Source organism: Balaenoptera musculus, chromosome 11, assembly GCF_009873245.2.
Source record: "Balaenoptera musculus isolate JJ_BM4_2016_0621 chromosome 11, mBalMus1.pri.v3, whole genome shotgun sequence".
NCBI lineage: Eukaryota > Metazoa > Chordata > Mammalia > Artiodactyla > Balaenopteridae > Balaenoptera > Balaenoptera musculus.
This window is the reverse complement of record NC_045795.1, coordinates 24,790,718-24,815,923: the sequence shown is the minus strand read 5'-3', so window position 1 is coordinate 24,815,923 and position 25,206 is coordinate 24,790,718. Positions and strand designations below refer to the sequence as shown.

The window sequence follows — 25,206 nt, the reverse complement described above, 5'->3', positions numbered from 1 at the left end:
TGACACCACATGACCCGGAGCCCCCGCCCAACATCACATTGTTGGTGCGGCTCAAAGCCTACGCCCGAAATCATACAGTTGTTATCTGGCTGGCCCAGGGACCCCGGCAAACAAAGATACTCCTATCAGGCATGTCTCTGGAGAGTAAAATCCCACCAAAATGGCAGGATAGATTCCAAGGCTTAGAGATCACCTCCAAGAAGCCAAGGCCAGACCTGTCTCTGGGGAAGGTGAGACTCCTTACTGCATCCCCATCCCCATTTTCTTCTTTTTGTTCTCTTGCTCCCAGGAAGCTGGCGGAAACATCAGCCGGGACCACCAATGCTCCTCGGGCCTGCCCGGTGGTGCACCTGCTGCCCTGCCTTTGCTCCTTCAGTAGTTCTAAATATTAGAGCGACGACAGAGTGCTTGCATTGTGAAAATGTGAAGACAGAGAACAATCTTCACGTCTGTGTTGCGTTTTCCTCTAATAAAACCCTGAGGGGCTTGCATTGACTGTGACAGGCATTAAGGATCACCTCACAACTGTCTGTTTTTCACATCTGGGCAAAAATCCCTCCTGTAGTAAGGAATGAGTGTGTCCACTTTATGAGACGTGGATCAAACACTTGCCTTTTTCCAGTTTTTAAATTCCTAATTATTAGATACTCTCAAAGCAGCAATTCTTTCTTTTCTAAAATTACTTCTGCTGTTGACACATCTATCTTGCCTACTGCGTGGTGAATTTCTTCTAAAGCAGGGCCTCTGATCTAGGGTTTTGTCTCCTGGCACCATGCTTGGCACATAACAGGTGGTCAATTAATATTTGAGATGTAAGTCAACACATGTTTAAAGCAGTATTAACAAGCCATACTTTTAGTTCTGAAATGCAAAAAATTAGAAGCCTCCAAATAACCATTTGGGTAGTAAGAGGACAAAAGTTAAATATATTTATATTTTCTTATACTTGTGTCAAATATAACTGGAATGATAATGATGTTTGCCTGTAGGGAGCAGAACCAAAGAAAACTGGGGGGACAGGGCTGAAAAGAACACTTCCAACTGTATAGCCTTTTATACTTTTTTTGATATTTGAACCATGTGAACGTATTCCAAACGATTTAATTTAAAAACTCTAGCAGCAGGGCAATGAATTGTAAATCCTTTATTTTGGCAAATATCAATGGCATTCGTTACTACCATGGATCTATTGTTATTATAGCTCAGAGGAGAGTTACTCACTATCTAGTGAATTCCATTGTTATTAGACACTAAAAACAGGAAGAGACTGGAGGGGGTTGAGAATGGGATAAGGAGAGGAGAAAAGAAGCTCAGGGGACAACACGAAGTCCTACCCATCCTCGTTACCCGGAAATGAGTAGACAGAGCAGATCCAACTTAAATGCCGGCCCCTCCAAAAAGGTTTTCAGAAGAGGTCCCGTAACAATCACTCACTGGACAAAAAAAGGTTGATGTTTCTAGAAGAGATCTCCTTGACATGAAAGACCAACTTAGGAACAATGTACACAGCACCACGACAGAGCTGGATCACGGCAGCCTGGCTTCAATTAAGACACAACTGTGGACACAGCGATTTCTGGGGGACAGCGCTCACTCGCAGCTTCGCTGCTGTCCTACGGCATGAAGATGTTGTACACGGTTCTCACGTAGATGTCATCCGGAGGAGGCTTCCTCTTGCTGCCAGGTTCAAGGAATTTCTTAATTGTAGGGATATTACTTATTTTCACTGTGAACTCCTGAAAAGGGAAAACGCAAAAGTTCAAGGCTAAAAAGCAAAGGTATTCATTTCTACGACAATAGGGCGGTGCAAAATGGCCCATCAGTTTGGGGTTAGCAGATGCAAACTATTACGTATAGAATGGATAAACAACCAAGTTCCTACTGTATAGCACAGGGAACTACATTCGATATCCTGGGATAAACCACAATAGAAAAGAATATAAAAAAGAATGTATATAAATATGTGTATAACTGAGTCACTTTGCTGTACAGCAGAAATTAACACAACACTGTAAATCAACTATGCTTCAATAAAAAAATAGACAAAAAAAAAACCCCAAAATGGTCCATCAGAATACGTTCAATAAATATTTGCTATAGAGACCCAAATAGAACTGTCATCCAGCACCTGTTTAGGGTCTGATCTCTTGGTATGATCATTTATAATCTCTGCCAACAGTGGCTGGAATCTAGGCCAGGCTCTATACAAATCTCACGGTTCATACTGAGATGTGAACTCTTTTCAGAGACAGAAAAATAAAAAAGATTCTTAGGATAGGCGCATACTTGCTTAAAGGAAAAAAGGAAGGGTGAAAAAGACATAGGAAGTACCTCAAATGTATTGATCTCAGAAAAAATGCATTTAAATAAAAGTCATTTAAATAAAATTGTTTCAAAAATTCATCAGATAGTACAAGTTACATTTTAAGATTCAGCTGCCTTGACATTTTTACTCCTATTAACAAATGAATCCTCTTTCTGGCTATGTGTGAAAGATGGCCAGTTGCATTTTTTGTAGCCTAGGGCTCAGTTATCAGATACCAGATATTCACGTAAACTGTAATGGAAGAAAAAAAATCTTATTTTTCATTCATAGAGTCAAATCTTACCAATTTTCAGTAATTAAGAAGAAAAATCCATTTGATCTGGTGAAAATTCTGAACTACACGAAGAACTGTATATCCATCATATATAATTATTCTAACAAAATCTTTCAAAATAAAGAGGTCATTTATTTAAAAAGCTACTATTTATTAAATGTCTACTATGTACAAAGCACAGCCTTAATTAAGCAGGCATACAAACATACAGAAACATTCATACATATTATCACTAATATTAACAAAAACTAATAATTATGTCAATTAATTCTATGTAAATATGACAATCTTCTCTTATTACTTATTTGAACCATTTGTATTACGGTATTTGTATTATTTGTGTTATTACCAATAATTAGAAGCTTTTTCCAAAGGATTTATCATTTCAAGATTTACCTGGGGCTTACACATGTCATGTATAATAAAACTTTTGTGACTTTTGACTATTTTTTTCCCCTTTAATCAATGCAGGAGTGACCCTTTAATTTAATCAGATCTGGTGTTAGATTCTGAAGTCCTTTAATATTGATACTTGACCTGTTCAGGTATTAAATTTGTTTACACAGAAGTACCTGGGATTTAAAAAACGAATTGTTAGCATCATGGATGGAAAATATCCACAGGTCCTTGGGCCATTTCAGGGATCTACTGGTATTAAAGTCAAACTGTAAAACGTCCATCTCTGTGCCTGTAGGAAGAAAGGAACAGAGAGCTGAACTATATAATGGTTGTTTGCCTTGTTGAAGATTTCTGCTCTCATTTTCTGGGTGTATGTATTTAACCGGTGGTTGCTGTCCTCATTAGTATGTCAAAATGATGTTCACTAGACTTGGAAAAAAAATTTTTTTTAAAGTATATGTGTTACTCTTTGGAGATTTAGTGTGTGTCTCTCTTGGCTTTTGATAACTTGGTCAAAGATGTGTCCATCTGGTCTTTATAGGGGATTGGCAACCTTTTTCTATAAAGGACCAGTTAGTAAATATTCTAGGCTTTGCAGGCCATACGGTCTGTATCAGAACGACTCAACTCTGCTGTGGTAGCACAAAAGCAGCCTTAGACAATGCATAAATGAACGGGCCTGGCTTTGTGCCAATGAAAGGTATTTACGGACACTGAAATTCGAACTTCATATAATTTCATGTGTCATGAAGTATCACTATACTTTTGATATTTTTCAACCATTTAAAAATGTAAAAACCACTCTTAGCTCAAGAGTGATACAAAAACACGTGGCAGGCCTGATTTGGCCCAAGGGGCCAACCCACCAGCACAGAAGAAAGCCCATTGCATTTGGAGATAAAACGCTAAGATTCTAGACAAAGTTGAGACACCCCCTAACGAGGCCATCAGGCTGCTGATGTCTTTACCCTGGGTCTCTATTTCTTCATATGTATTCAAGATATTGAAGGCATTGGATGAAACTTGCTTTTTAAAGCCCTTTTCTGCTTCTAAATTCTATGATCGATCCTGCAAGAATAACACCGAAACATCAACTGAGTCACGCACACAAGTCTGTCCTTGGAATTTGAGGAAGAATAATGGTGAGAATTCTCTGGGGTGATGTTTAGGGTGCCTCTTATTAGCTCTCAGAACTCAGGCTCCAACATTTCCAATTTGAGACCATGTGATTTCTGAGAAAGGGAGCCACACCCTGATGACAAGGCTGTTTTTGATGGTGACTCTCGGGTCCTCCCGTCAGCACATCCAGTACAAGCAGATGAGCAGCCCCTGGTCCCTACAACTACGTCTCCAGCAGGTCCCTACTGGCAAACTGTGTATGGAGTTTGTTGCAAGAGTGTAGTCACGCAACAATACGGAGGGACAACTTCTTTCACATGTAAACGATCTTTCAGCTCTAAGGGTCTGGGAACCAGAAAACCAATTTCAAGTCTGCACCTTCATTTCATTTTACTAACTAGAACCTGAAAGAATTACACACACACATGTGCACACACACCCATACACAGCCTACCAAACAACAGATATCAAAGGAAGGCCTAAGAGTTCTGGGCCAGTCTTCCCAAACGTTGTTTTATGTACCTGGAGGTGAGGAAAGGCAGACAGGATATTAGGAATTTTCTCTTCTAGAGCCAAAATGGTCTGGAGTAGAATTATGTCTGCAAGGCTCAGCTGATTACCAACAAGAAACCTTTGTCCATGACCCCGTAAAACCTGCAGGGTATAAACATTTTACATTGGTTATAATACTTGAGATGGAGAAAATGATGGAGGTGTGGAATCAGTGCAGTATCTGAGAAGGGCTGAAACGACGACCTTGTCCTTTTATCCTTTTACGAATAACATCAACTAAGAAGAAGTTCCCTATATGAGAGGGAGAGAGCGAAAAAGGTGTAGAAATGACCTTTTACATCCTTAAGTGAAATGATACTTACATCCTTAAGTATCTGCTTTACAGCAGAATGAGACCCTAAAAAGGGGAAGGAAATATTAATTCTAGATTTAGCATCCAGGGCTTTAAAAGGATACCTCTATTCCATAAATGTATCTACAGAAAAGAATTAGCCCTGATGCATTCAGGGGAAGTGATGTAAGACGTAAAGCCACCGGTCCTGTCCAAGGAGTCTAATCTCATTTGCCAGTTCTGTGTTTCTGTGTGTCAGGATTCACAGTCATAAACTAGACATGACAGTAAAAAAGCAGGCTTCCTTTCACATCTTCTAAGACAGGGAAAATTAAAAGAATGAGAGTTCATCCTGACTCTCATTTTGAGAGTAACACAGGTGCAGAGATTCATAGGAATAGATGGTGATCGGGAAGGGGCAAGAAACAGTGGTAGAACAGGGAAGATGTCCTTTGTGGATGCCCGTGAGTGTGAGTGTGTGTTTACGTGTGTGTGACAAGGACTCTAATATGACTCCAAATCAAACAGAGCTACTGGAGCCGGACAGGGAGAGGATGAAGAGTCCAGAGTTGCAGTCCTGGCTCCTGTCTTAGGCATGTCACCCAGTCTCTCTGTGATTCTATTTCATTATGGGTAAAAAGAAGGTGACAATTATTTAGCTCATATGTTCGGTGGAGCCCTGACACAGTCTGGGCCACAGGGACAGAGGAACCGGCAGTGACCCTTCTCCAAGGCACCTGTTCCTCCCTCGTCCCAGCACATTTCTGCATCATCGTATTTTACGTTCACAAACTGCCTGTGGGCAAGAGGCCACGAAACCAAGGACAGAAACACTCAGAAAATATCTCTCCTCCTTCTTACATCTAATTCCACATCAATGGCCAGAGGAAGTCTGCCAATTCCAGATTTTCACGTTCTCTTGTTTTTTAATTGAAGCATTTAAAATAGTCCCTCTCAGTTGAGGAAAAGAGAGGAGGAGTTTGAAGCTCAGAAAAACAGATACGGCAATGAGACAAGAAGTAACAAAAGAGAAAACAAAAAGAGCACAGGGAAGAGAAATAAAACAGCAATGGTTCTTCTCTTTATACCAAACTATCAGGTAGGATGATGAAAGAATGAATGAAGTAGGTGGCTTCTTCTCTTCTGTATCCTGCACAAGGTGGCACCTGGAGAATGTAAGCAATGACAATGCACACATGGGAGAGCTCATATTTTTCCCAGAAAACATGGAAGACTCTGGAAGAGTCTGGGCGGCTCCAAGACATCCTGGCTTTGTGCTGATGGCACCTGTGAGCCCTCAGGAGTCCAGGAGGTTGGTCTAGCAGGGCTCAGCTTTACTCTGCCTGAGCAGGAAGGGGCGTTTGTAGTCTGGTGATGCCGTGTTCACAGGCTTCACTGCCACCTACCTTTTCGAACACAGGAAAGTATCTAATTATAGCCTTCTGGGCCATGTTCACCACTTCCTTTTGCTGATCGTCTGGTTTGAGGAAAGGATGCATGATAATCAGTTCCAGAAGATCCAGGGTTCCCTCCACATACATGTCAATCCTTCAAAACACAAAAAAGCGTTCTCTCAGTCACCCCTCTCTTTGAACTCACTGGCTTCCACAACTAAGTATCCAGAGTGTTTTTCTCTTAAGGCTCTGGCAACTTAAACACCAAGAAGCATTCATCTCCACCTGTCCCTTTAGAGCAAAGATGCAAAGTCAATTCTAGCTGTGATTCAGAAAAATCTTTCAGAAAAACCTGTCACACATCTCAAAGCACAAGAGCCACGAATGTCCTTTCTCCTGGCCCCTAATCCACCACCCTCACTCCAGCACCTAGGCTTGGTGCAGGTGGAGCGTCACATTTGTAAAAATAGTGGGTATCATTTATAGGATGCTTGGTGTGTACCAGGCACGGTGCTAAACACTCTATATCCGATATTTCACTGAATCCTATGGCATTATGAGGCATGTGCTGTTATTATCCCCATCATACTGGAAACTCATCAGGACACTGGAGCGTAACACTTTGCCCTGGATCATGATCCAGGAGGTACAAGGACCAGGCTCTGAGTTCAAATTATAATCCAGTGCACAGTATCCTGGGCCTTGAATGTCACAGCAGCTTCCTATTCCTAATACTCAGAGATAATACATTTGCAAGAAAGGTATAAAAAACTATCAAAGCATTTAAACATGTTGAAACCTGCGCCACACCCCAGACACAGGCTCTAATATCTGAATTCAATTCTTTTCTCTCGTTTTACTCAGACTCTCTGTACTGATTTTCCAGCTGGTCTTGATGACCTTTCTGGGCGTTTGTTCCCTGTTCCCACTAACGACACAGGACATGAAGTGGACGGGTGTGCTGTAGAGGACGACTAATCAGTTAAGCATTGGTAAGTGGACAAGTGAGAACACGCCAGAGGGGCCACAGTACAGGGTTCTCTCCTTGAGATCTTTGCCGAAGAGATGGTGCTTGTCCGCTATATAGTGGAGGATGCTCCGGGTCTGCACTAGCTTCATCCCATCAATTTCAACCATTGGCACTTGTTGGAACAGCAGGTGGTTACCTGGGAATGGAAGCCCAGAGTTAGAAGTGATCTCTTCCCTGCACCCCCGTCAAAACATGCTCTGCTGAATGAAAAGGGACAGTGGGATCACAGCCTCAGGAAACAGTGTAAAGCTCCCCCAACTTCTTTCAGGGGTACAGATTTAGCCATAAAACAAGCCTGAAGACTAGCATTGATCCAAATCTTCCCTTTTGATTTTCACCCCAGGAAGAACACCTAGCCTCAGTGACAAAGGGTAGGGGAAACGTAGTGAAGACATTTTTTTTAGAGGTGCGCTGGCCAATACAGTAGCCAGTAAGCGGCGTGTGTATACTTAAACCTAAATTTAAGTTAATTAATTTTTTTGTGTGTGGCTGCAATGCACAGCTTGCAGGATCTCAGTTCCCTGACCAGGGACTGAACCTGGGCCCACAACGGTGAAAGCCCAGAATCCTAACCACTAGGCCACCAGGGAACTCTAAATTAATCAAACTTTTGAAGAATTTAAAACTCACTTCGTTAGTCGCCCTGGACACATTACAAGTGCTCAAAAGCCACATGTGGCTGGTGGCTCCTGCGCTGGCCATTGCAGAAGAGAACATTCCCATCACTCTAGAATGTTCTATGACTGCACTGCTTTGACAATCTGATCATGAAACCTAAGTCACCAGCTGATACTCACGTACAGGCATCCACTACCACAGACCACCTACCACCAAGTACGCTGTCACTGGTCAAAAAGTAACCCACTACTTTCTTCAAGAAGCCTGTCTCAAACACTTTCCCCACACCAAACGTCGGGGAGAGCTGCAAGTATAGCATACAGCCCAGCCCTGGGGGGGCTCGAGGCTTGGGGGCACACGCGGGTCGAGGGGAGATGTGTACTCAGCACCGGCCTGGTGACGCCAGGCAGTGTCACTCATGACGGGGGCATCACAGCCCTGCAGAGCTGGCCCCTCTCCAAGGAGCCTTGAGTTGGGCCTCAGGACCCTGCTGATGGCCGGGAGGGAGGATGCTTACAGGGGCCTGGGTGTGGAGGGAGGGTGTGACCAGGAGTTAAAAGGGGGCCTTTCACTGATGTCACACCTGTTTGATACTTATTTCAGAAAGCGGCCCAGTGTAAATGGTGACTTTTATCTGCGTACTTCAAGCAGGTGCAGATGCCTCAGGTAATTCGGAGGAGGTGGAAAATGAGGAGGGACGGGATGAGGGAGAGGAAGAAAGGGGGGAAAGGTAGAGGAGGGCGGGGGACGAGAGAGAGGTGGAGAAGGGCTGCCCACTGGGACAGAGGGAGGAATTGCTCCTTCCCTTTCGCCAGCTTTTATAGAACTACTGAATACGAAGAGACTTCCTGGCAATTTCGGCTACTGTTCCCTCTTGCTTGTCTGGTTTTAGGATACTGGTCTGGATGCTTAGTGTCAGCAGTATATTTGCCCTTCCACGTAAATATGGGTTCTTAGAAAAGAAAATCAGCATTACCGACAGTAATACATGTTGATACTCACCATCCTGTAACTTCTGCAACTGTTCTTTTGTTTCTAAAAATTCTTCATCAAACTAAATTCAAAAAGACACCCCCCCCAAAAAAAAGAAGCGAAATGTCATTACAGGTTCAGGACTGAAAATACCAAGTTAAACTGCCTCAAAAGCAGAGAGAAAGAGCATACTCAGTACCCACATCTTGTTTCTAAATATCACTGGACTCCCAGAAGAAAAGGTTGACTCTGTTATGTCAGAAAGTGAGGACGTACTCAAAGACTAATGGATATGTCAAAAGCAAAGGCACGCAGGACCCTACCCGAGGGATTCTCTAGCCACATCTGGGACAATTTAAGTATCGAAAAGAGTGATATCAGTTATGGATTAGAACACAACAAAAAAACCCCTGTGTCCATAAATGATGATTCTAAAATAAAAGGGAGAAGGAAAGCTCTCTTTTACAGAATTAGCACTAATTAATGTAGAATTATTCCTAATTAATGGTAAAATTAGAAAATCACCAATTTTCACCCCATAATGTAATAACTGATTCTGATAAGGATCATAATGGATGCTGAAATCATTGGGTCATGGGGCATAGAATATTCACACAATCTCAAAGTGGCACCCCACAAGTTCCTTATTATGACAAAGAAAACACATCTCTGCAGATCTGGAGATCCCACCATCCACCTAACCAAGTGGTCAAACTCAGCTCTCCACTGGGGGACACCCTGAGACATCACGTGCTCCCTGCTGTGACACAGTGAGGACACTGCACCACTGCAGAAAGCTCAACAACCGATTTAACTTGGATCAAACTGCAAGGTGAAAATGGGGCATATCCAGGATGTGGGACACTCTGTAACATAAAAGGCCTGTTTTGTTTTTAAGCTCCTCCAGGACGTGCAACGTTTGGAAACTGGTCTGGGGGACTTTCTGCCTCTGCTGTTCCCACTCTGTGGTCCTCACCACTTGTCTGGCTCCCGTTTCCTAGCCATCTATGCTCTTCCCGACCAAAAGCATGAATTCTGCTCTCAAGGGCAAATCTTTATTTAAAAGGGAATCGACTTTAGCCAGGTAGCCCTCTTCTGATAATTCTTTACGTCATTTGGCCCCGAAGTCACATAACTGATTCTTTACTTCTGTTGGCAGAAATTCATGCAAGAGAGTCAATTCCTCCTTCACACATTCCTTTTCTGTTAAGTGAAGAGTAGGGAAGAAACGAACAAAATGCAGGTTCTGTTCTATTGATAGATGAAAAGAGACTGGAGAAATAACCACCAAATATCTGAATCTTGATTAGATCCTGGATGGGGGGAGGAGCAGTTATAACTGCTAAATAGTTAAGTAACAGTTACATAGACTTTTGGGGGACGAGAGGGAACTTCTGAATATGCATTGTATATTAGAAGTTGTAAAGTTAGTGTTAACTTTCTTAATTGTGACAGTGATATTGCGGTTATTAGAACAATGATTTCTTTCTTTCTTAACAGGGAGATACATGCAGATGTCTGCAACTTACTTTCAAGTGATTAAGAATAAATAAAGCAGAGAGAGAAGAGGGAAGGAAGCAAATGTGGCAAAATGTTAACAACTGGTCCATTTAGTTAAAAGGTGTCCATTGTACTATTACAACTTTTCTGTAGGTTTTCAAGTTTTCAAACTAAAAGGCTGGGGGGGGGCGGGGAAAAACACTGAAAAGTTTCTTTTCTTGTGATAGATAAAACTCGTGCTAATGTACTGATGCCCTTCACGTGCCCACTAAGTCCCCAGATGGTTCCCCACCAGCGTCTCTCCCTGCGCTGCCCCATCATCCCAGGAGGGGCAGAGCTGACAGCATAGACATGGCCATCCTCTCTTCCGCCTCAACGGGCATCAGGATGTGTAGGCATGGCTTCTCCTACTCCCAGCGTCCTCCCGTGTGAGGACGGGGCCTCAATGCCCCTAGAGGCACTCCATCTGTGGCCCAGGAAGCACTAACTTCAGGGCAAGAATGTTCTAGGCATTTGTCCAAATGCCCAGCTGGTCAGGTGTGATGCTGGTGGTGTTCCCTCTGCACCACGGCTCTCACACTTTTATGACCACGATTATTTATAAAGCACATGGGGAAGTCTGTGTGTGTGCGTGTGTCTCTAGGCTCTTCCCTCAGAGATTTACATCCAGTAGTTGGGAGAGACCAGAAATGTACATTTTAAAAAAACGAGTCCTTCCAAGCAACATGGATGGACCTAGAGATTAACATACTAAGCAAAGTAAGTCAGACAGAGAAAGACAAATATCATATGATATCACTTATATGTGGAATCTAAAAAAAAAATGACACAAATGAACTTATTTACAAAACAGAAACGGACTCATACACATAGAAAACAAACTTATGGTTACCAGGGGGGAAAGGGGGTGGGGGAGGGATAAATTAGGAGTTTGGGATTAGCAGATACACACTACTATATATCAAATAGATAAACAAAAGGACATACTGTACAGCACAGGGAACTATATTCAATATCTTGTTATAAGCTATAATGGAAAATAATGTGCAAGATATATATAACTGGATCACTTTGCTGTACACCCGAAATCAACTATACTTTAATTAAAAAACTTTTTTTTTTAATTCCTTCCAAATTGTTCCGATTCTGGTTTTTGACTTCTGGGAACACGTAGCAAAATGCATGCTCTCTCTCACCAGAGAAACTCTCTTCAGTCAAACTTTATACAACTTGGTCTGTAAGAAGAATCTAGCACCGGAACAGGAGATTAGAGGGTAGGAGAGGGAGGAAGGGAAAAAGTCAGCAGGCAGAGCTCAGAGGAGCTGGCGACTGTGTGCCCGCTGCTGCGGGCTGTAAGGACAGACAGCGTGCGGCTTCATGCACACAGTCAGCCCTCTCTGTGCCCTGATGGGGTGCTGTTCCCACTGGGCTCCTTGGAGAAGTGCCCGTGTCCACACCACGCGCTCCCTCTTCACACGCCCCCTTCTTCTAAGTGAACTGCCCAGAAGTCCTGAATGAGGAGTTAGTGGCCTTCACATCTTCTCTTTTACGCTGTTCATCGCCCTCTCCACAGGGAGGATGTGACCAGGTTTGGGGTGGGGGTGGTCTCTGGGCCCATGAAGCTCCAAGCAGCCAAGAAGCAGCACCCAGCACAGAGCAAGGTCTGAGGACTCAAACCAAGCGTGAGATGGAGGACTGACTCCCTGAATTAGGCCACGCTGTCTCTCAGCAGGTGCAAGGCACCTAGTTACTGGGATGCGTATGCTTTACACATCAGGCTCTAACCGACACCGTGACCCTGGGAATCATGAACTCATCCAGCGGCTGCCAGCCTGGCCCTCCTGTTTCAGATCTGTATGAGCACAAATGTAGCTGAAAATGTCACTGGGCACAGAAAGGACAGGGACGCCTGGTACCACCTTTTGGGAATTGTTCCTGCAAACCACGTGGTCAGCCCTCGTGAGGGAGGCCAGTCTAGCTCCCTCCACCCTGGTCAGAGGAGTGGGCTTGAGACCCACGCTGGGCTAATTACTGTACCCCACCTGCCTGCCTGGTTGAGGGTAGGTAGATCACATGACCCATGTTCCTTTTTGTTTTTCTTACTTAGGGTTGGGTTTCTATGACTGTAACCAAGAATGCTGACTCACAGCAGAGTAGGAGGGGCAGAATGAAGCTAGGGAAGAGGAGCTTTGACAAGGGATTCTAGTACATACACATATAAGACACCCTCTTCAAAACCTATTAAATAATTGCAAACTCAGAAGCATACAGGGGTTAGACAGGTGACATAAATCAGCTGACTAGGTTCAAGTCAAAGGATCAAGAATTGTTTCACTTTCCTCTTAACACAATTAGAAAATATGTCCTGAGACAATAGGGAATGGTGGGGACTATGCGGACTCGAAAGGTCCATCTCTAGGGACCGTCCCTACTCAGAAGCAGCAATTGCTGCCCTATGGGAATGAGGCCCCAGGATCATTAGATCTTCCAACTTCTCAAGAGAAGTCAGAAATCAGAATTTGTATATAAAAATGATATCGACTAATTTAGAAAACTGTAAAAACACTGTGTGGTGAGTTATAATGATAGGCAAGGAAACCAAAACCAAACCAAACCAACAATAAGAAACAAAACCCCAAACACGTCAACCCTCATTTGTCACCTCTGGAGGTTGCTAGGATAACGACTCATTATTCTGAAAATTGATAAAGTGGCAGAATCAAGCATTTATCCTGCTTTTCTTATTTGAACTGTACTTCAAGGTAATTAAGTAGTTAATCAGTGAACAATTACTCTTTACAAGAGTATCACAGTTAATAAATTTAGGTGAAATGAGAGAAATAGAAAAATCACCATTTTGTAACCTCTAACAATAGTGATGATCAAAGCTGCAAAAGACACTTGAAAGGGTGATGGAGGAAACTTCATACTGTGTGGAACAGGCTAAGGTCACAGGAACACACTGATCAAACTCAGCAACGCTGAAAACGAGACAGGCAGACATCATGCACCCCGGATGTCGCACAAGAGAAATATGATCGCAGTATCACCTCTGCCGCAGTCTGGCAGGAAAAAAAAAAACAGAGATAGAAAGAAAAAAGGAGCCTGGATTTGATCAGACTTCTGGATCCAACTAGTAGTTTACAGGAAATATAGAGAATAGAACATGTTAAAATGAGAGTAAAGCCGCCAAATCCAGAATGGGGTGCATTCTAAACGCAGTTTCTTCCACAAATGGCACTAGAAACAAATGCAGACACTTAGCACCCAGATCTTGGCTGCTAATACCATTTTCTAATAAAAGGGACCAGGGCTCTTTGGAGAAGTACTAGGGCTAGGGCAAGGAAAATACAAGATGAGCCTGGAGCATCTTAGAGTGTCAGAAAGTGAGAAAATGCTGAAGGAAAATAAAAAAGTAAAAAGGGCTACATGGAAAGGACATAGGAGCCAACCTGAAAGAGCCCCAATGGCCAAAGCTGGAACTATTTGAGCAACAAAAGAATTATTGAATTTTAATCGAAAGGGTAAAATAAATATACTTAAATTCATGCTGATATAAATAAATGATGGAATAAATAAATAAATGGGGGGGGGGAGACAAATCTTCCTTACATAAGAATTCTAAATGCAGATACCAGGAGGTAGAGCTTAATTCCCATCCTTGGGAGTGTGGGCTGAATTTAATGATTCTCTTCCAAAGAACAGAGGGAAAATTAGTTGATGAATGAAGGAGCCAAGTGACCAGGCTTAACTGCACCAGTGACGACTCATGATGTCCTGTAACCCCTCATATCATGTAATAAGAAGGACACTTCACTCCGTGGTCTTCTTCCCTCAAACCCGGTCTAATCATGAGAAAAACATCAGACAAACCCAAAATGTGGAGGATTCTATAAAAAACCTAACCAATACTTTTCAAGACTGTCAAGGTGGTGAAATAAAGGAAAGACTAAGAAACTGTCACAGATGGAGGAAAGCTAAGGAAACATAATGACTAAATACAATGTTGGATCCTGGAATAGTAAAAGGACATTAGTGGAAAAACCAATCAGATTTGAATAAAGTCTGTAGCTTAGTTATGCACCAATGTTAATTTCTTGGTTTTGATGTGGTTAGGTAAGATGTTTTCATTAAGGGAGACAGAGGCAGTTACATGGGAACACTCTGCACTATCTTTAGAACTTTTCTATTAATCTGAAATTATTTCCAAATGCAAAGGTTTTTTTTTTTTTAACGCAGAGGAAATGTTACAGATTTTTTAAAATACTGAACAAAACGTAATCAAATGCAATGTGTGGACCTGATTTAGATCCAGACTGAAACAAGGCCTGTTTGAGACAATCAGATTGTTAGGTGATAATAAGGAAGTGTTGTTAATTTTGTTGGGTGCGATAATGGTATTGTGGTTATGTTTTAAAATGCTCATCTTTTAGAGAGCAAAACTGAAGTACTCACAGATGAAACGTAAAATATTCCCAACAAAGCAAGCAGAGGGGAGGAGATAGATGAAACAAGATTAGCATAAAGCTGATGGTTGTTGAAGCTGAGTGACAGGTACATGGAACTCATGGCAATGTCCTATCTTTGCTCGTATTTGAAAATTTCCATAAATAAGAAGCTACAAGAACAGAACAAAAACAAGACCAAAACCATTGTGGGCCAAAGCATACAGGAAGGAATGCAGACAAGATAGGAAGGCTGCCAGTCCGAAGCCACTGAAATAAATACAAAATTCACCTAGAGATTCTATATTCACAAAAGTTCTGGCTGTTAACTGGCAAATTGCAGGTTCGTTCCTTTTCTCCTCATTAATAAATATTTACTGGTGGTAGATCAGAAGCCAATGATTAAAGCTGAAAGTTAAATACAATTTCATCAACTACACTCCATTTATAAAAAGAAAAAGTCTTGAGGGGAAGGACTCTTCTGACTCACTGAAGCAGGTCTGTAATATTAGTGGGAGAGGACAGGGCTCCGCCATTGACGTTTCCCTCAAGTCTCAATGTTGTAGGACAAATCTGTGCAGAAACAGCATATAGGTAGGGTACCTCGACTCCAGCGGCAGCTAAAACCCATCGCACGGATTCCATCCGGCCTCGTCCATTTGGATAGTGGAGTTTGGGCTTCGTAGCCATCATGGCCTTGCAGGTTTTCTGAAAAACAAACGCAGCAGCTCCTCGCAAAAGAACAGCCTCAATTTCGAGTCCTCAGCCCAGAGCTCAGGCGCTAAATGAATATTCAGGATTTTGGCACAGAAAACTGTTTGGGGGGTTTTGTGGTGGTTGGAAGGGAAGGGATTTTGTGTTTGTTTTTTTAACTGAGTTTTCCCTCACTCAATAAAAACAGACCATCATTTTAAAACTTAAAAAAAAAATAAAACGAAACACTTGGCTTTCATACCATTTCATATCGTTACGATTTATTATTCTGGGTCTTGGGAAGCTGGGGCCATTTGCTGTAAAGACATCTATCTGTACTAGCAGCATGGGACTTCACAGAATCAGAACATCATATACTTTGACCTTGAAAATCTGAGATTTCCCAAATTCGGCCTTCACAGTCCAGACGCCAAGGGCCGCGGAGGAGACGTACACACCCGTGGAACCTCTGCAAAAATTCACTTTCACACGCATCAGATTTGAGCCTCACAGCAACAGGGAGGTAGGGAGGCCGAGGATTACTACTGTCCGCAAGACGTGCGTCGGTGGGCAGGCCCGCGGTGGCGGCCCCGGATCCTGCACGCCCCCGCCCCGCCCGGACACGGGCCCCCAGCCCCGGGTGCGCCCAGGCCACCGATCGGCGGCCGAGATAGGCTCCCGGCGCTCCGCGTGGCCGTTCAGCCCGTGCGGCCCGCCCCGGGGAACATCCGACCCTGCCTCCCACCCAGGGTTGCTGACTCCACAGAGCGGGTTAATCATGGTACGCACACCGAGCCAAGCAAGACCCCACCCCAGCCCAGGGGCCCCCGTCTGCCCCTATGGGGGCGGAGGCGCAAAGGACCGGGGCAGGAAGACAGGAATAGGAGGAATGCGGGGGTGGTTCCGGGATGGAGGGAGAGTGAGAAGCTCGGAGGCGGGAGAAACAAGACGAGGGGAAAGGGCAGGTGGGGGCGGCAGAAGGGAGACAGACCTGGGTCCGCTCGGAGTGACCAGAACCGCACAAAGCCCCCAGCAAGCGGTCTGCAGCCAGGCGACCCGTGGGCGGCCCGAGGCGCTCTCGGTGGGCGAGGCTCCGGAGGATTTCACCAATAGACACGGCACTATTTAGCATGCCCCTCCCACCTGCAAGGCATGCTGGATAATATGAAGACAACCCAAAATTAAGCCCGTTTTAACACCAATTTTAGCAATTTTAGGGATTAAGTGATCATTTAAGTGTTAGTTAGGTTTAAGCCTTTAAAGTGCCTTTTAGAGCTCCGACTAGGGAAAAACAAGTCGACCTATGCAAAAAGTTAAAAATCTCTTCAGCTTTATATACCGCGTGCTTCCCTGTGTTGTCTCGGATGTGAGGGCGATCTGGCTGCGACATCTGTCACCCCATTGATCGCCAGGGTTGATTCGGCTGATCTGGCTGGCTAGGCGGGTGTCCCCTTCCTCCCTCACCGCTCCATGTGCGTCCCTCCCGAAGCTGCGCGCTCGGTCGAAGAGGACGACCTTCCCCGATAGAGGAGGACCGTTCTTCGGTCAAGGGTATACGAGTAGCTGCGCTCCCCTGCTAGAACCTCCAAACAAGCTCTCAAGGTCCATTTGTAGGAGAACGTAGGGTAGTCAAGCTTCCAAGACTCCAGACACATCCAAATGAGGCGCTGCACGTGGCAGTCTGCCTTTCTTTTGACAATGTTTTTAAAAAAGGATCAAGTAATTCATACAAAAGAGGTGTTTTTGAAAAGTAAGCAAAGTTCCATATATAGCTATGTATGTAACAGCTCATTATTAAATGTGTGATTATATAATTTATATATAAAATATATATTCATTTATATATATAATATATATTATATACACATATATTTTCTATATTATATATATTTTTTATATATTGTATATTATATATATTTACATATACATATATTTTTTTCTCCTCTTCCCCCCTTTTTTCTTCCTTGACCCAGTGAATCGTCTTCAGCTTCTCCTTCATTTTGTACACTTTCGACAAAACTGCTTTAAGCCACAGGTTAAACATAGCACCTTCTTGGATGGAAGGAAGTGGGGGCCTTGGGGTAGAGGTATCAATGGGGCTAAAAAAGTAATTTGGCTGGTAGATAAGTAAGAACTTTAAAATATTTTAAAACCGTCAAGGTTAGTATAGAAAAATTCACATGAATTTTAAAGTTAAAAATATATGCCTCCAAAAGGCCTTCTGAACTATCTCTTGCTTCTAGAGGCAGCTTCTGCTATTTCTCAGGCTATAGATGTTGTTGATTATTGTTTTCACCCAGGAGGGGTTTTTGAGAGTACCTGGCTTGAGAAGCCTGTGCTGCTGATCAATTACAGCAACTAACGAGATCAGATTTTATTTTCCATAGATTTCTCTGGCAGAAACGTGGAGGATGAATTGGGACTGTGTGGGGTGGGGAAAGAGAGACCTGTTAAATGTCCATGTGAATTATAGTAGCATCATAAATTTGAAGAAGATGGGTGAGAAAAGGTGAAATATTAATGAGGTGGAAAGGAGAAAGAGAAAAGGTCTAGAATGATAACCCCCCCCCCAAACACACACACACACACTTCCTTTTCCACCTTCCTTGTTTATTTTTCATAACATTTATTGTCATCTAACATACTATATATTTTATTTATTTTGTTATCTGTCTGAAATTTTGATAGAATGTATATTCCAAGAGGTTAGGGATTTTCATATTTTTTACAATATACTTTTGTATATCCTGCTCTTAGAATAATGCTTAGCACAGAGAAGGTGTTCAGAGAACACTTGTTGAAAGAATGAATGAATGGACGATACCTTGCTTCTAGCTCTGTAAAGGTTTGGGGGAAATAATCATGAGTAGGTTTGTCTTTCATTCCTGCGAGTCGTACAACTGGAAGTGTCCACTAGACAGTTGAAGAGGCCGGTGGGAGGTTGGGGTGAGCAGATGTAAGCTGTTATATTCAGAATGGATAAACAACAAGGTCCTACTGTGTAGCACAGAGAACTACATTCAATGCCCTGTGATAAACCATAATGGAAAAGAATACTAAAAAAAGAATTATATATACGTATAACTGAAGAACTTTGCTGTATAGCAGAAATTAACACATTGTGAATCAACTATATTTCAATTAAAAAATAAAAATAAAATAAAATAAAAAAAGAGGCCAGTGACAACTCAGAAGAGAGGACTGAGATGGATTAACTTGGCAGCAAAAGGGTGATTTTATCCAGAGAAAGTATGTAAAATAAGAAGAAAAAACAAGAACAGCTGGGCACACCAAGAGGCAGGAAAGTCACTTTCAAATACGAAAAGCAATATGTGTTCAATTTCATTTTTCTAACGCTGGCCTAACACAGAGATTACTCAATTTGACATAGGTAGGAAGCCATATATATTTCTTTTTTTTTTTTTAAAGTGAAAGAAGGTTTATTCAGAGAAATGCACACTCCACAGACAGTGTGGGCCATCTTGGAAGGTGAGAGAGGTGGAAGCCATATTTTCCAAACCTGCTGAAGGTGGTCATACTTTACCAATTTTTTCCAACCCACCTTTCTACAAAGATTCGCTTTCATTGAACTAGGTAGGACAAGCATTATTATAAACGTTGTTGATCAGCCAAACCTTTATCTCCATTTACTTATTTCTAATTGGTTGAACCATATCAAATTGCTGGTATTTTACTAATTTTTTTCTAACCTACAAAAATGGACACTTCATACGTCCAACCTAATAAATTAGGGGTCATATCATCCTAGTGACCTTGTTTACCTGAAAGAGAAACTAAGGTAGTGTCATAAGACTCTCATTAAACAAGCTTGTGGAGAAATTAAAAACTCCTGTTATAATAATTCTGCTCTTCTACAGCAGGTATGCTTAGGTCATTCTGCTCCTTGGAAGCCCCTGAAATCATTCTATTCTTGGAGACCCTTGGAGTTGCTCTCAGCCTGCGACAGTCTTACTCATGGTGTCTTTCTACCTACCTGATATATATCAATATATTCAGAGGCCCTGGGAACTCATCTCAGTCTCTGACCCTTCCCGCATCCAGGTCCGGGGATATTCTGATGCGGAGGAGCGCATCACCTACGGATTCACCAATACAAGGTTAATTGGTAAATCATGTTCCCTCAAAATTCTTTCAACGTTTCAAAGAATGTTTGGGAGAAGAATTTCCTGTGGAATCCTGTATGGAATTCATGAAGTTATGAGCTTCTTTTGAAGGTTTATATTGTACACGTGAGTGTACTATGAAAGCTAGAAAAACGCAAGGTAGGTATTAATCATGATGAAATCAGCAACAAGAAATTGTTTTGACCTGCTTTTTTTCCCCCAAATATTCCTAGTCACCTAACTTGCTAAAAGCTAGATTTAAAAAGCCTCCACATTGCAAGATAACGTTTCTTACTGCTAGTCTAAGTGTATGCTTTCAATTTCATGGCAGTAACACTATATTAAGCGTTAAGGAGAAGTTATAAAATATCAACATTCCAAATTAGGAAATAGTAATGTTATTGTCTGATGGAAGAACATAAAAACAAAACCAGAACACTCAAATCAATTTTTCTTAAACTGTAACTTTATTTGGAGCAGAATTTTCCTTAAGTAAAGTTAACGTTTTTAAACACCTTAGGACAAACTATTCAAAAAAGGAACATTTTATTTCAGAAGGGGCTTGAGTAAGTGGTTTTCTGTCCTCCTACCTTCCCATCATATGAATATTTGCTTTATAATTAAATATATTCTTAGTTACTCCCTTGTAATCAAACCAGGAGACTAAATTGCTGTCAGCACTGAAATATCCACATCAGAAGACTGTTCAGGTCATTTTAAATTCACATTAGCACAGTGACTATAAGAAACTGATAATACAGATTAACGTGATATTTGCCCCCAGTTTGTCTTCTATGGGTTTCCATGAGAAGGTCCTCACAATAAATTATATAAAATACAGTACTTTGGTTGGAAATTGTAAAAATAATTCTAAAAATTAACCGCATATATTAAACAAACAAGTTGCTACAGTATGCTTTAAATGATATAAAATAATTAGTATGTCAAACATTTTCTTATAAACATATTGCTTTGGATCATACATTGAGCTGAAACATACAGCCTGCATTCTTTTTCTCTCCTAAATGGCACAAAACAATGGCTTGATGCCACCTCATGGAAAAACATGGTGCCCGTGAACTCCAACAGTACTGGTAATTTGTACTTAAAAACAAAACGATTCCTGCGTTACATGGGTTGCCTTGACTGTATTCAATTTTTGATAACTCCAGATGATGACATAGCATCAGTTTATTAGACGTATATAGTCCTTTAGGCAAGAGATGTGTCTAAAAAATTGCTTAAAAATCAGTTTTCTTCCTATTTAAATCATACATGAGCTGGGTGAGGGCTTAGTAATTAATGGCAGCTTATTGTCAAATTAACAATCACACCAAGAGTAGCTTTTATGCCCATGCAACTTTCCCTGCAGTTCACACACATACCCTTTGGCATACCACTGTCACTGAACCTTTGGGCACTGTACCATTTCCTGACGTCCCAGAAAGCTTTCTGCCTGGAAATGAGGTACGGACGTGGATAGGTACAGTTAAACTCATCATTCTTCTTGGTGTCTTGCAGTAGATTTTGTAAGTCTATAGTAACTAAAAATATAGGCAACAGGTAGCATTTCATTTTCACTTAACAAAATAATGGTGACTATTTGCTTCTATAGTAAACAGTTTGTATGCTCAATTTATCCTTTACCCGTTTCAGGGCGGGGGAAAAAGAGAACTTTATAGGATTTTGCTAGTTCTTTAGAACTGACATTGTTCTTTCAGCCTTCTAGTTTGCTCAATGCAGCGTCAGCTTCTTGACTTGCAAATGAATAAACATGTTTTGCTTCCCAAGGGAAGTTGTTTGCTGATAAACAAATGAAAGAGGAAGAAGAAGAAAAGTGAAATATTTTCTGAATTTGGGCCCTACAAAAGTAAGAGAAAAACAATTTTATAATGTGTAATAACCAGGTGACTGGGTTTTTCAATCTAAAAAAAAAATGTAATGACCTGAACATAAGCTATAGGGCCAAGAATATGGTATTCACAATCCATCTGGTTCTCTAGGGGGTATTTACAATTTAAAACCAGCTTTCCAGCAAGCTGGGTAAGCTTTCAGATTAACTTACTTTTTATACATAATACAGAAAGGGGAAATAAATATTAACCTCATAGTAAAGGACTCATCTCTGAAAACACATCTTCTGTTGCTTGAGATAATGAGAATATAATACAGAAATGAATTCAGCTTCAAGTTGTGCTTACATATACATCTTTATTTCCTGAAGCTTTGCTGCCAGTTTGTTAACAGGAAAATACTACCTCTCAAATCCACATCCATCATGTGCTTTTCTCATGCCCCCAGCGATCATGGTGCTTGGTCAAGTATATTTTTGAGCCAGACTCTCCAAAGCACAAATTACTCCCTGATTTTAGGTGAGGGCACCTTGGGAACCATCCTGATTTGTTCAAGCTGCAACGTATTATGAATACGTCAAAGCAAAAATTTACCAACTTATTAGGTTGAACCATATCAAAGTGCCAATATTCATTTTAACCTACAAAAATGACAATTTCATTGGCTCAACTTGCTATATCCTGGAACCAAATGAGAGTGACTTGAGCCCTGGGAGAAGGTGAGTCAATATACTCAGGAGATTATGTCGCGTTTACTGACGGTGACCTTCTCTCTTGCCTTTCAGGCAACCATGAGTGGAGGCGAGTGTGCCCGACAGAGGTGGATCAGAGTGGACTTTTTGTCTTTTTCTGTCTCCAAACTAGCTTTGTCATTTTCAAAATTGCTGTAAACATTCCTCTCAATGGAACAGCCTCTGCCCACCATATAGAGTTCTCACTGTTGAAAGAAACTACACAAGGGTTAAGAGTTCTTTGAATGTGGCACGTGACAGACACTGACATCACGGTAACTGTGACTTCCCAGACCAGTGGGACCTCTGCCATCTATCTTTCCTGCTCCCCAAATTGCCATGAAAACTGAGCTAAATGCAACATTCTGAGGGTTAGGATAATAAAAAATCTTCTGCTGCTTTGAAACTTAGCTTTTGGATCATGCATCTTGGCAGGGATATAGTTTAAGTGACCGTGTTAACCTTTACGTGGAGAACCTTTTGGCTTGAAAAGCTTCCTTTTTGTGGGTACTTATACAAGTTGACTTCAAAAATGGAAGAAAATAGAATATCATGGCATAGCTTGGTTTCAGCTGGATATCTCCAACCACCAAAAAGGGTGTTATAAACATTTCTAAAAATATTTACTTAGAGTTCTTTCATCTGGGGAGTAAAAAGAAAACAAAGTGAATTATGTAATAGTACTTTTAGAACAGCACAGCGGTATCAAAAAGTCAAACCAATAACATGGTATTGAGAACGGCAGATGGTCAGTTTTCTGGTGCTGAGGTCAGTCCAAAAAAGCCTAAAGTACCGAACATGCCACATTTAAAATTTAACCACTTCGCAAATATCTGCACACATTGAGGAAAAAACCCTTTATCGTGTAGCCTTAAATTGCACCCCTGTTGCAATACTGCATCATTATTATTCTATTTTTAAAAATCTGTATAAAATATTATCTGGAAACCCAAAGGAAAATCAATTAATCTTTAAAAAGTTCCTTACAAAGTTGACTGTATAAAATGCTAAAACGTAATCCATATATACAAAATGCCGCGGTTTAAGAAAATAATGGGACCCAGTTTTAGAATAAAATAACTTTGTACAAAAAAAGGTACTGCATTCAAATCAATATTTAAAAAAAAAAAAACTTTAAAATGAATATTGAAATGTCTCAGTTCAGAAGAATAACTATAAAGTGTTTGCTTTTCCACCATCCGGAAGTCTCTTGCAGGTAGAACACCAGCTGGCCGAGGGAGAGCGTCCCGCTGTCCCCTACAAAGGGCTTCGTGACAGTCATCGCCGAGATGCATACTTAGCAGCCCAGTCCGTCCGGCCGTGCACGGGCTGGACGGCCGGAGGCCGGGGCAGCGACCCGGGAGTGCTTCTAGGTTGGGTGTGGAAAAAAGGTCGCCCAGGATGAGGTCTCACAGTCTTCAGGGAAGAATAACCTGCAATGAAAGAAAAAGGTGGGTCTGACTGATACAGGACCCATGCAAACAAAGTGCAGCAAAGAGCATCTTGGTGACAAAAATATTAGCAAAGGAGAGTTCAAGGGCAGCCGCCTCCTCAGAGTCCTCCCTCCCAGTTAAGGACAACCCCATTCTATAGCGGTCAGGCCAGAATTACTGGTGTCATCCCTGACCCTTCTCCTTTTCTCAGATCCCACTTGTAATGTTCAGCAAATCCTATTGGCTCTACCTTCCAAACCTACCCAAAACCTGGCCCAGGTCAACCATCACCACCGGCCCAGGCCAGCCTCACTCCTTGCCTGGATAATCGTGACAGCCTCCTGGTTGGTTTCCCTACTTCCACCCCGCTTGCCCTTTCAGTCTAGTGACAACGGGGCTTGAGTGAGCCTGGAGGTAGAAGTCAGATCCCCTCACTGCCCAGCTCAGAACCCTCCAGGGGCTTCCATGTGGCTCAGAGTCATGACGACGTGCTTACAGTGACCTGTGGGGGGCGCCCCTCATCACCTCTCTGACTTCCTCTTCCTGCTCCCCTCCCCTTGTTCACACCATTCCTGCACTCTGCCTCCCTGCTGTTCCTTGCATCTACCAGGCCCATCCTACCTGGAGGCCCAGGCACTAAGAGCCTGCATTATAGGGCTTGCTTGCTCACCTTCTGTAGATCTTTACCCAATGGCTCCTTTGCAGTGAGGTCTTCTTCAGCCGCCCTATGTAAAATGCATCTGCACCCCACACTCCCTACTCCCTGCTTTATTTTCCCCTTAGCACTTTTGGAGCATCTTATTTGGTCTACTCATTGTCTGTAGAGTACAAGATCCAGGAGGACAGGGAGTTTTGTGTCTCCTTCACTCGTGGATCCTAGGTCTACAAGGTCCAGCACAAAGCAGTTGTTTGATAACTATTTGTTGAATCAATTCATGAATAATAATAATCTGAAATAGAACTTACCAGGGGAAGGGTCAGGTATAGGTGCCACATGGACCCTCTGCACAGTAGAACCGATTTCTTTTTTCAGAAAGGAAGGGATATAGTTTCCAGTAAGTCCACTAGAACTTGTTGAGGTGGAACCAACTGATTTGCAAAAGGAAAAGCTTGTTACTGCAAAGACTTGCACAGGACACCAATGGGGGTAAAGGACAGTGGGGCAGGACCATAGAGAACCAGGTTTTGACTTTCAGGGGCAAAGAATTAGGATAAAAACAGTGAATTCCGAGCAGAGCATTCCACCACACCACACTGCTGGAAACACTGGGGGATGGGGCGAGGGTGTGCAAAGACAGTGCTGACCCTGTAGCCTGTACCCACAAGGAGGCTGGTGGGTTGGTTTGCTTAAAAAAGGGGAAATTTGGAATTTTCTTTCTGTTTGTAATAATAAGTTTAAGCTGTTCTGGAATTTTCTTTTTCTGCTCCATAATATACAAGAGTTAGCCTTC

At 42.2% G+C, this 25,206-nt stretch overlaps 2 protein-coding genes across 7 annotated transcripts in view; both read right to left on the bottom strand.

Annotated features, from left to right (window-relative positions):
• Nucleotides 1-1,127: 1,127 nt before the first annotated feature.
• GSTA4 (glutathione S-transferase alpha 4) lies at nt 1,128-16,694 on the bottom strand. Of its 3 annotated transcripts, none has more exons than XM_036870515.1 (7): nt 15,877-16,145; nt 15,525-15,629; nt 9,007-9,058; nt 7,390-7,522; nt 6,369-6,510; nt 4,641-4,772; nt 1,128-1,736 (listed from the first exon to the last, which is right to left on the bottom strand). In XM_036870515.1, the coding sequence occupies exons 1-7, from the start codon at nt 15,877-15,879 to the stop codon at nt 1,614-1,616; spliced, it is 690 nt and encodes a 229-aa protein (XP_036726410.1). In that variant the 5' UTR covers nt 15,880-16,145; the 3' UTR covers nt 1,128-1,613. The 3 variants fall into 3 exon arrangements, with proteins under 3 accessions (XP_036726410.1, XP_036726411.1, XP_036726409.1); XM_036870514.1 differs by lacking the exon at nt 15,877-16,145 and adding an exon at nt 16,606-16,694 and having other exon boundaries at nt 1,129-1,736; XM_036870516.1 differs by lacking the exon at nt 4,641-4,772 and having other exon boundaries at nt 15,877-16,199.
• Nucleotides 16,695-20,182: 3,488 nt separating this feature from the next.
• The window catches only part of CILK1 (ciliogenesis associated kinase 1), a 51,956-nt gene continuing 46,932 nt past the window's right edge, over nt 20,183-25,206 (bottom strand). For all 4 annotated transcript variants that reach the window (XM_036870511.1, XM_036870509.1, XM_036870512.1 and 1 more), the window contains 2 exons: nt 24,722-24,844; nt 20,183-23,755 (listed from right to left, as the gene is read on the bottom strand). In XM_036870511.1, coding sequence (XP_036726406.1) covers nt 23,601-23,755; nt 24,722-24,844 — 278 coding nt within the window. In that variant the 3' untranslated portion in view covers nt 20,183-23,600. The remainder of the gene's footprint in view (nt 23,756-24,721; nt 24,845-25,206) is intronic.

Excerpts from the sequence above, each read along its gene's own strand:
- GSTA4 (XM_036870515.1), bottom strand. Across the intron at positions 7,523-9,006 it reads GTTGCAGAAGTTACAGGATG|GTAACCACCTGCTGTTCCAA; the intron begins GTGAGTATCAAC and ends TTCCATTCCCAG. Across the intron at positions 4,773-6,368 it reads ACTTTCCTGTGTTCGAAAAG|GTTTTACGGGGTCATGGACA; the intron begins GTAGGTGGCAGT and ends TATACCCTGCAG.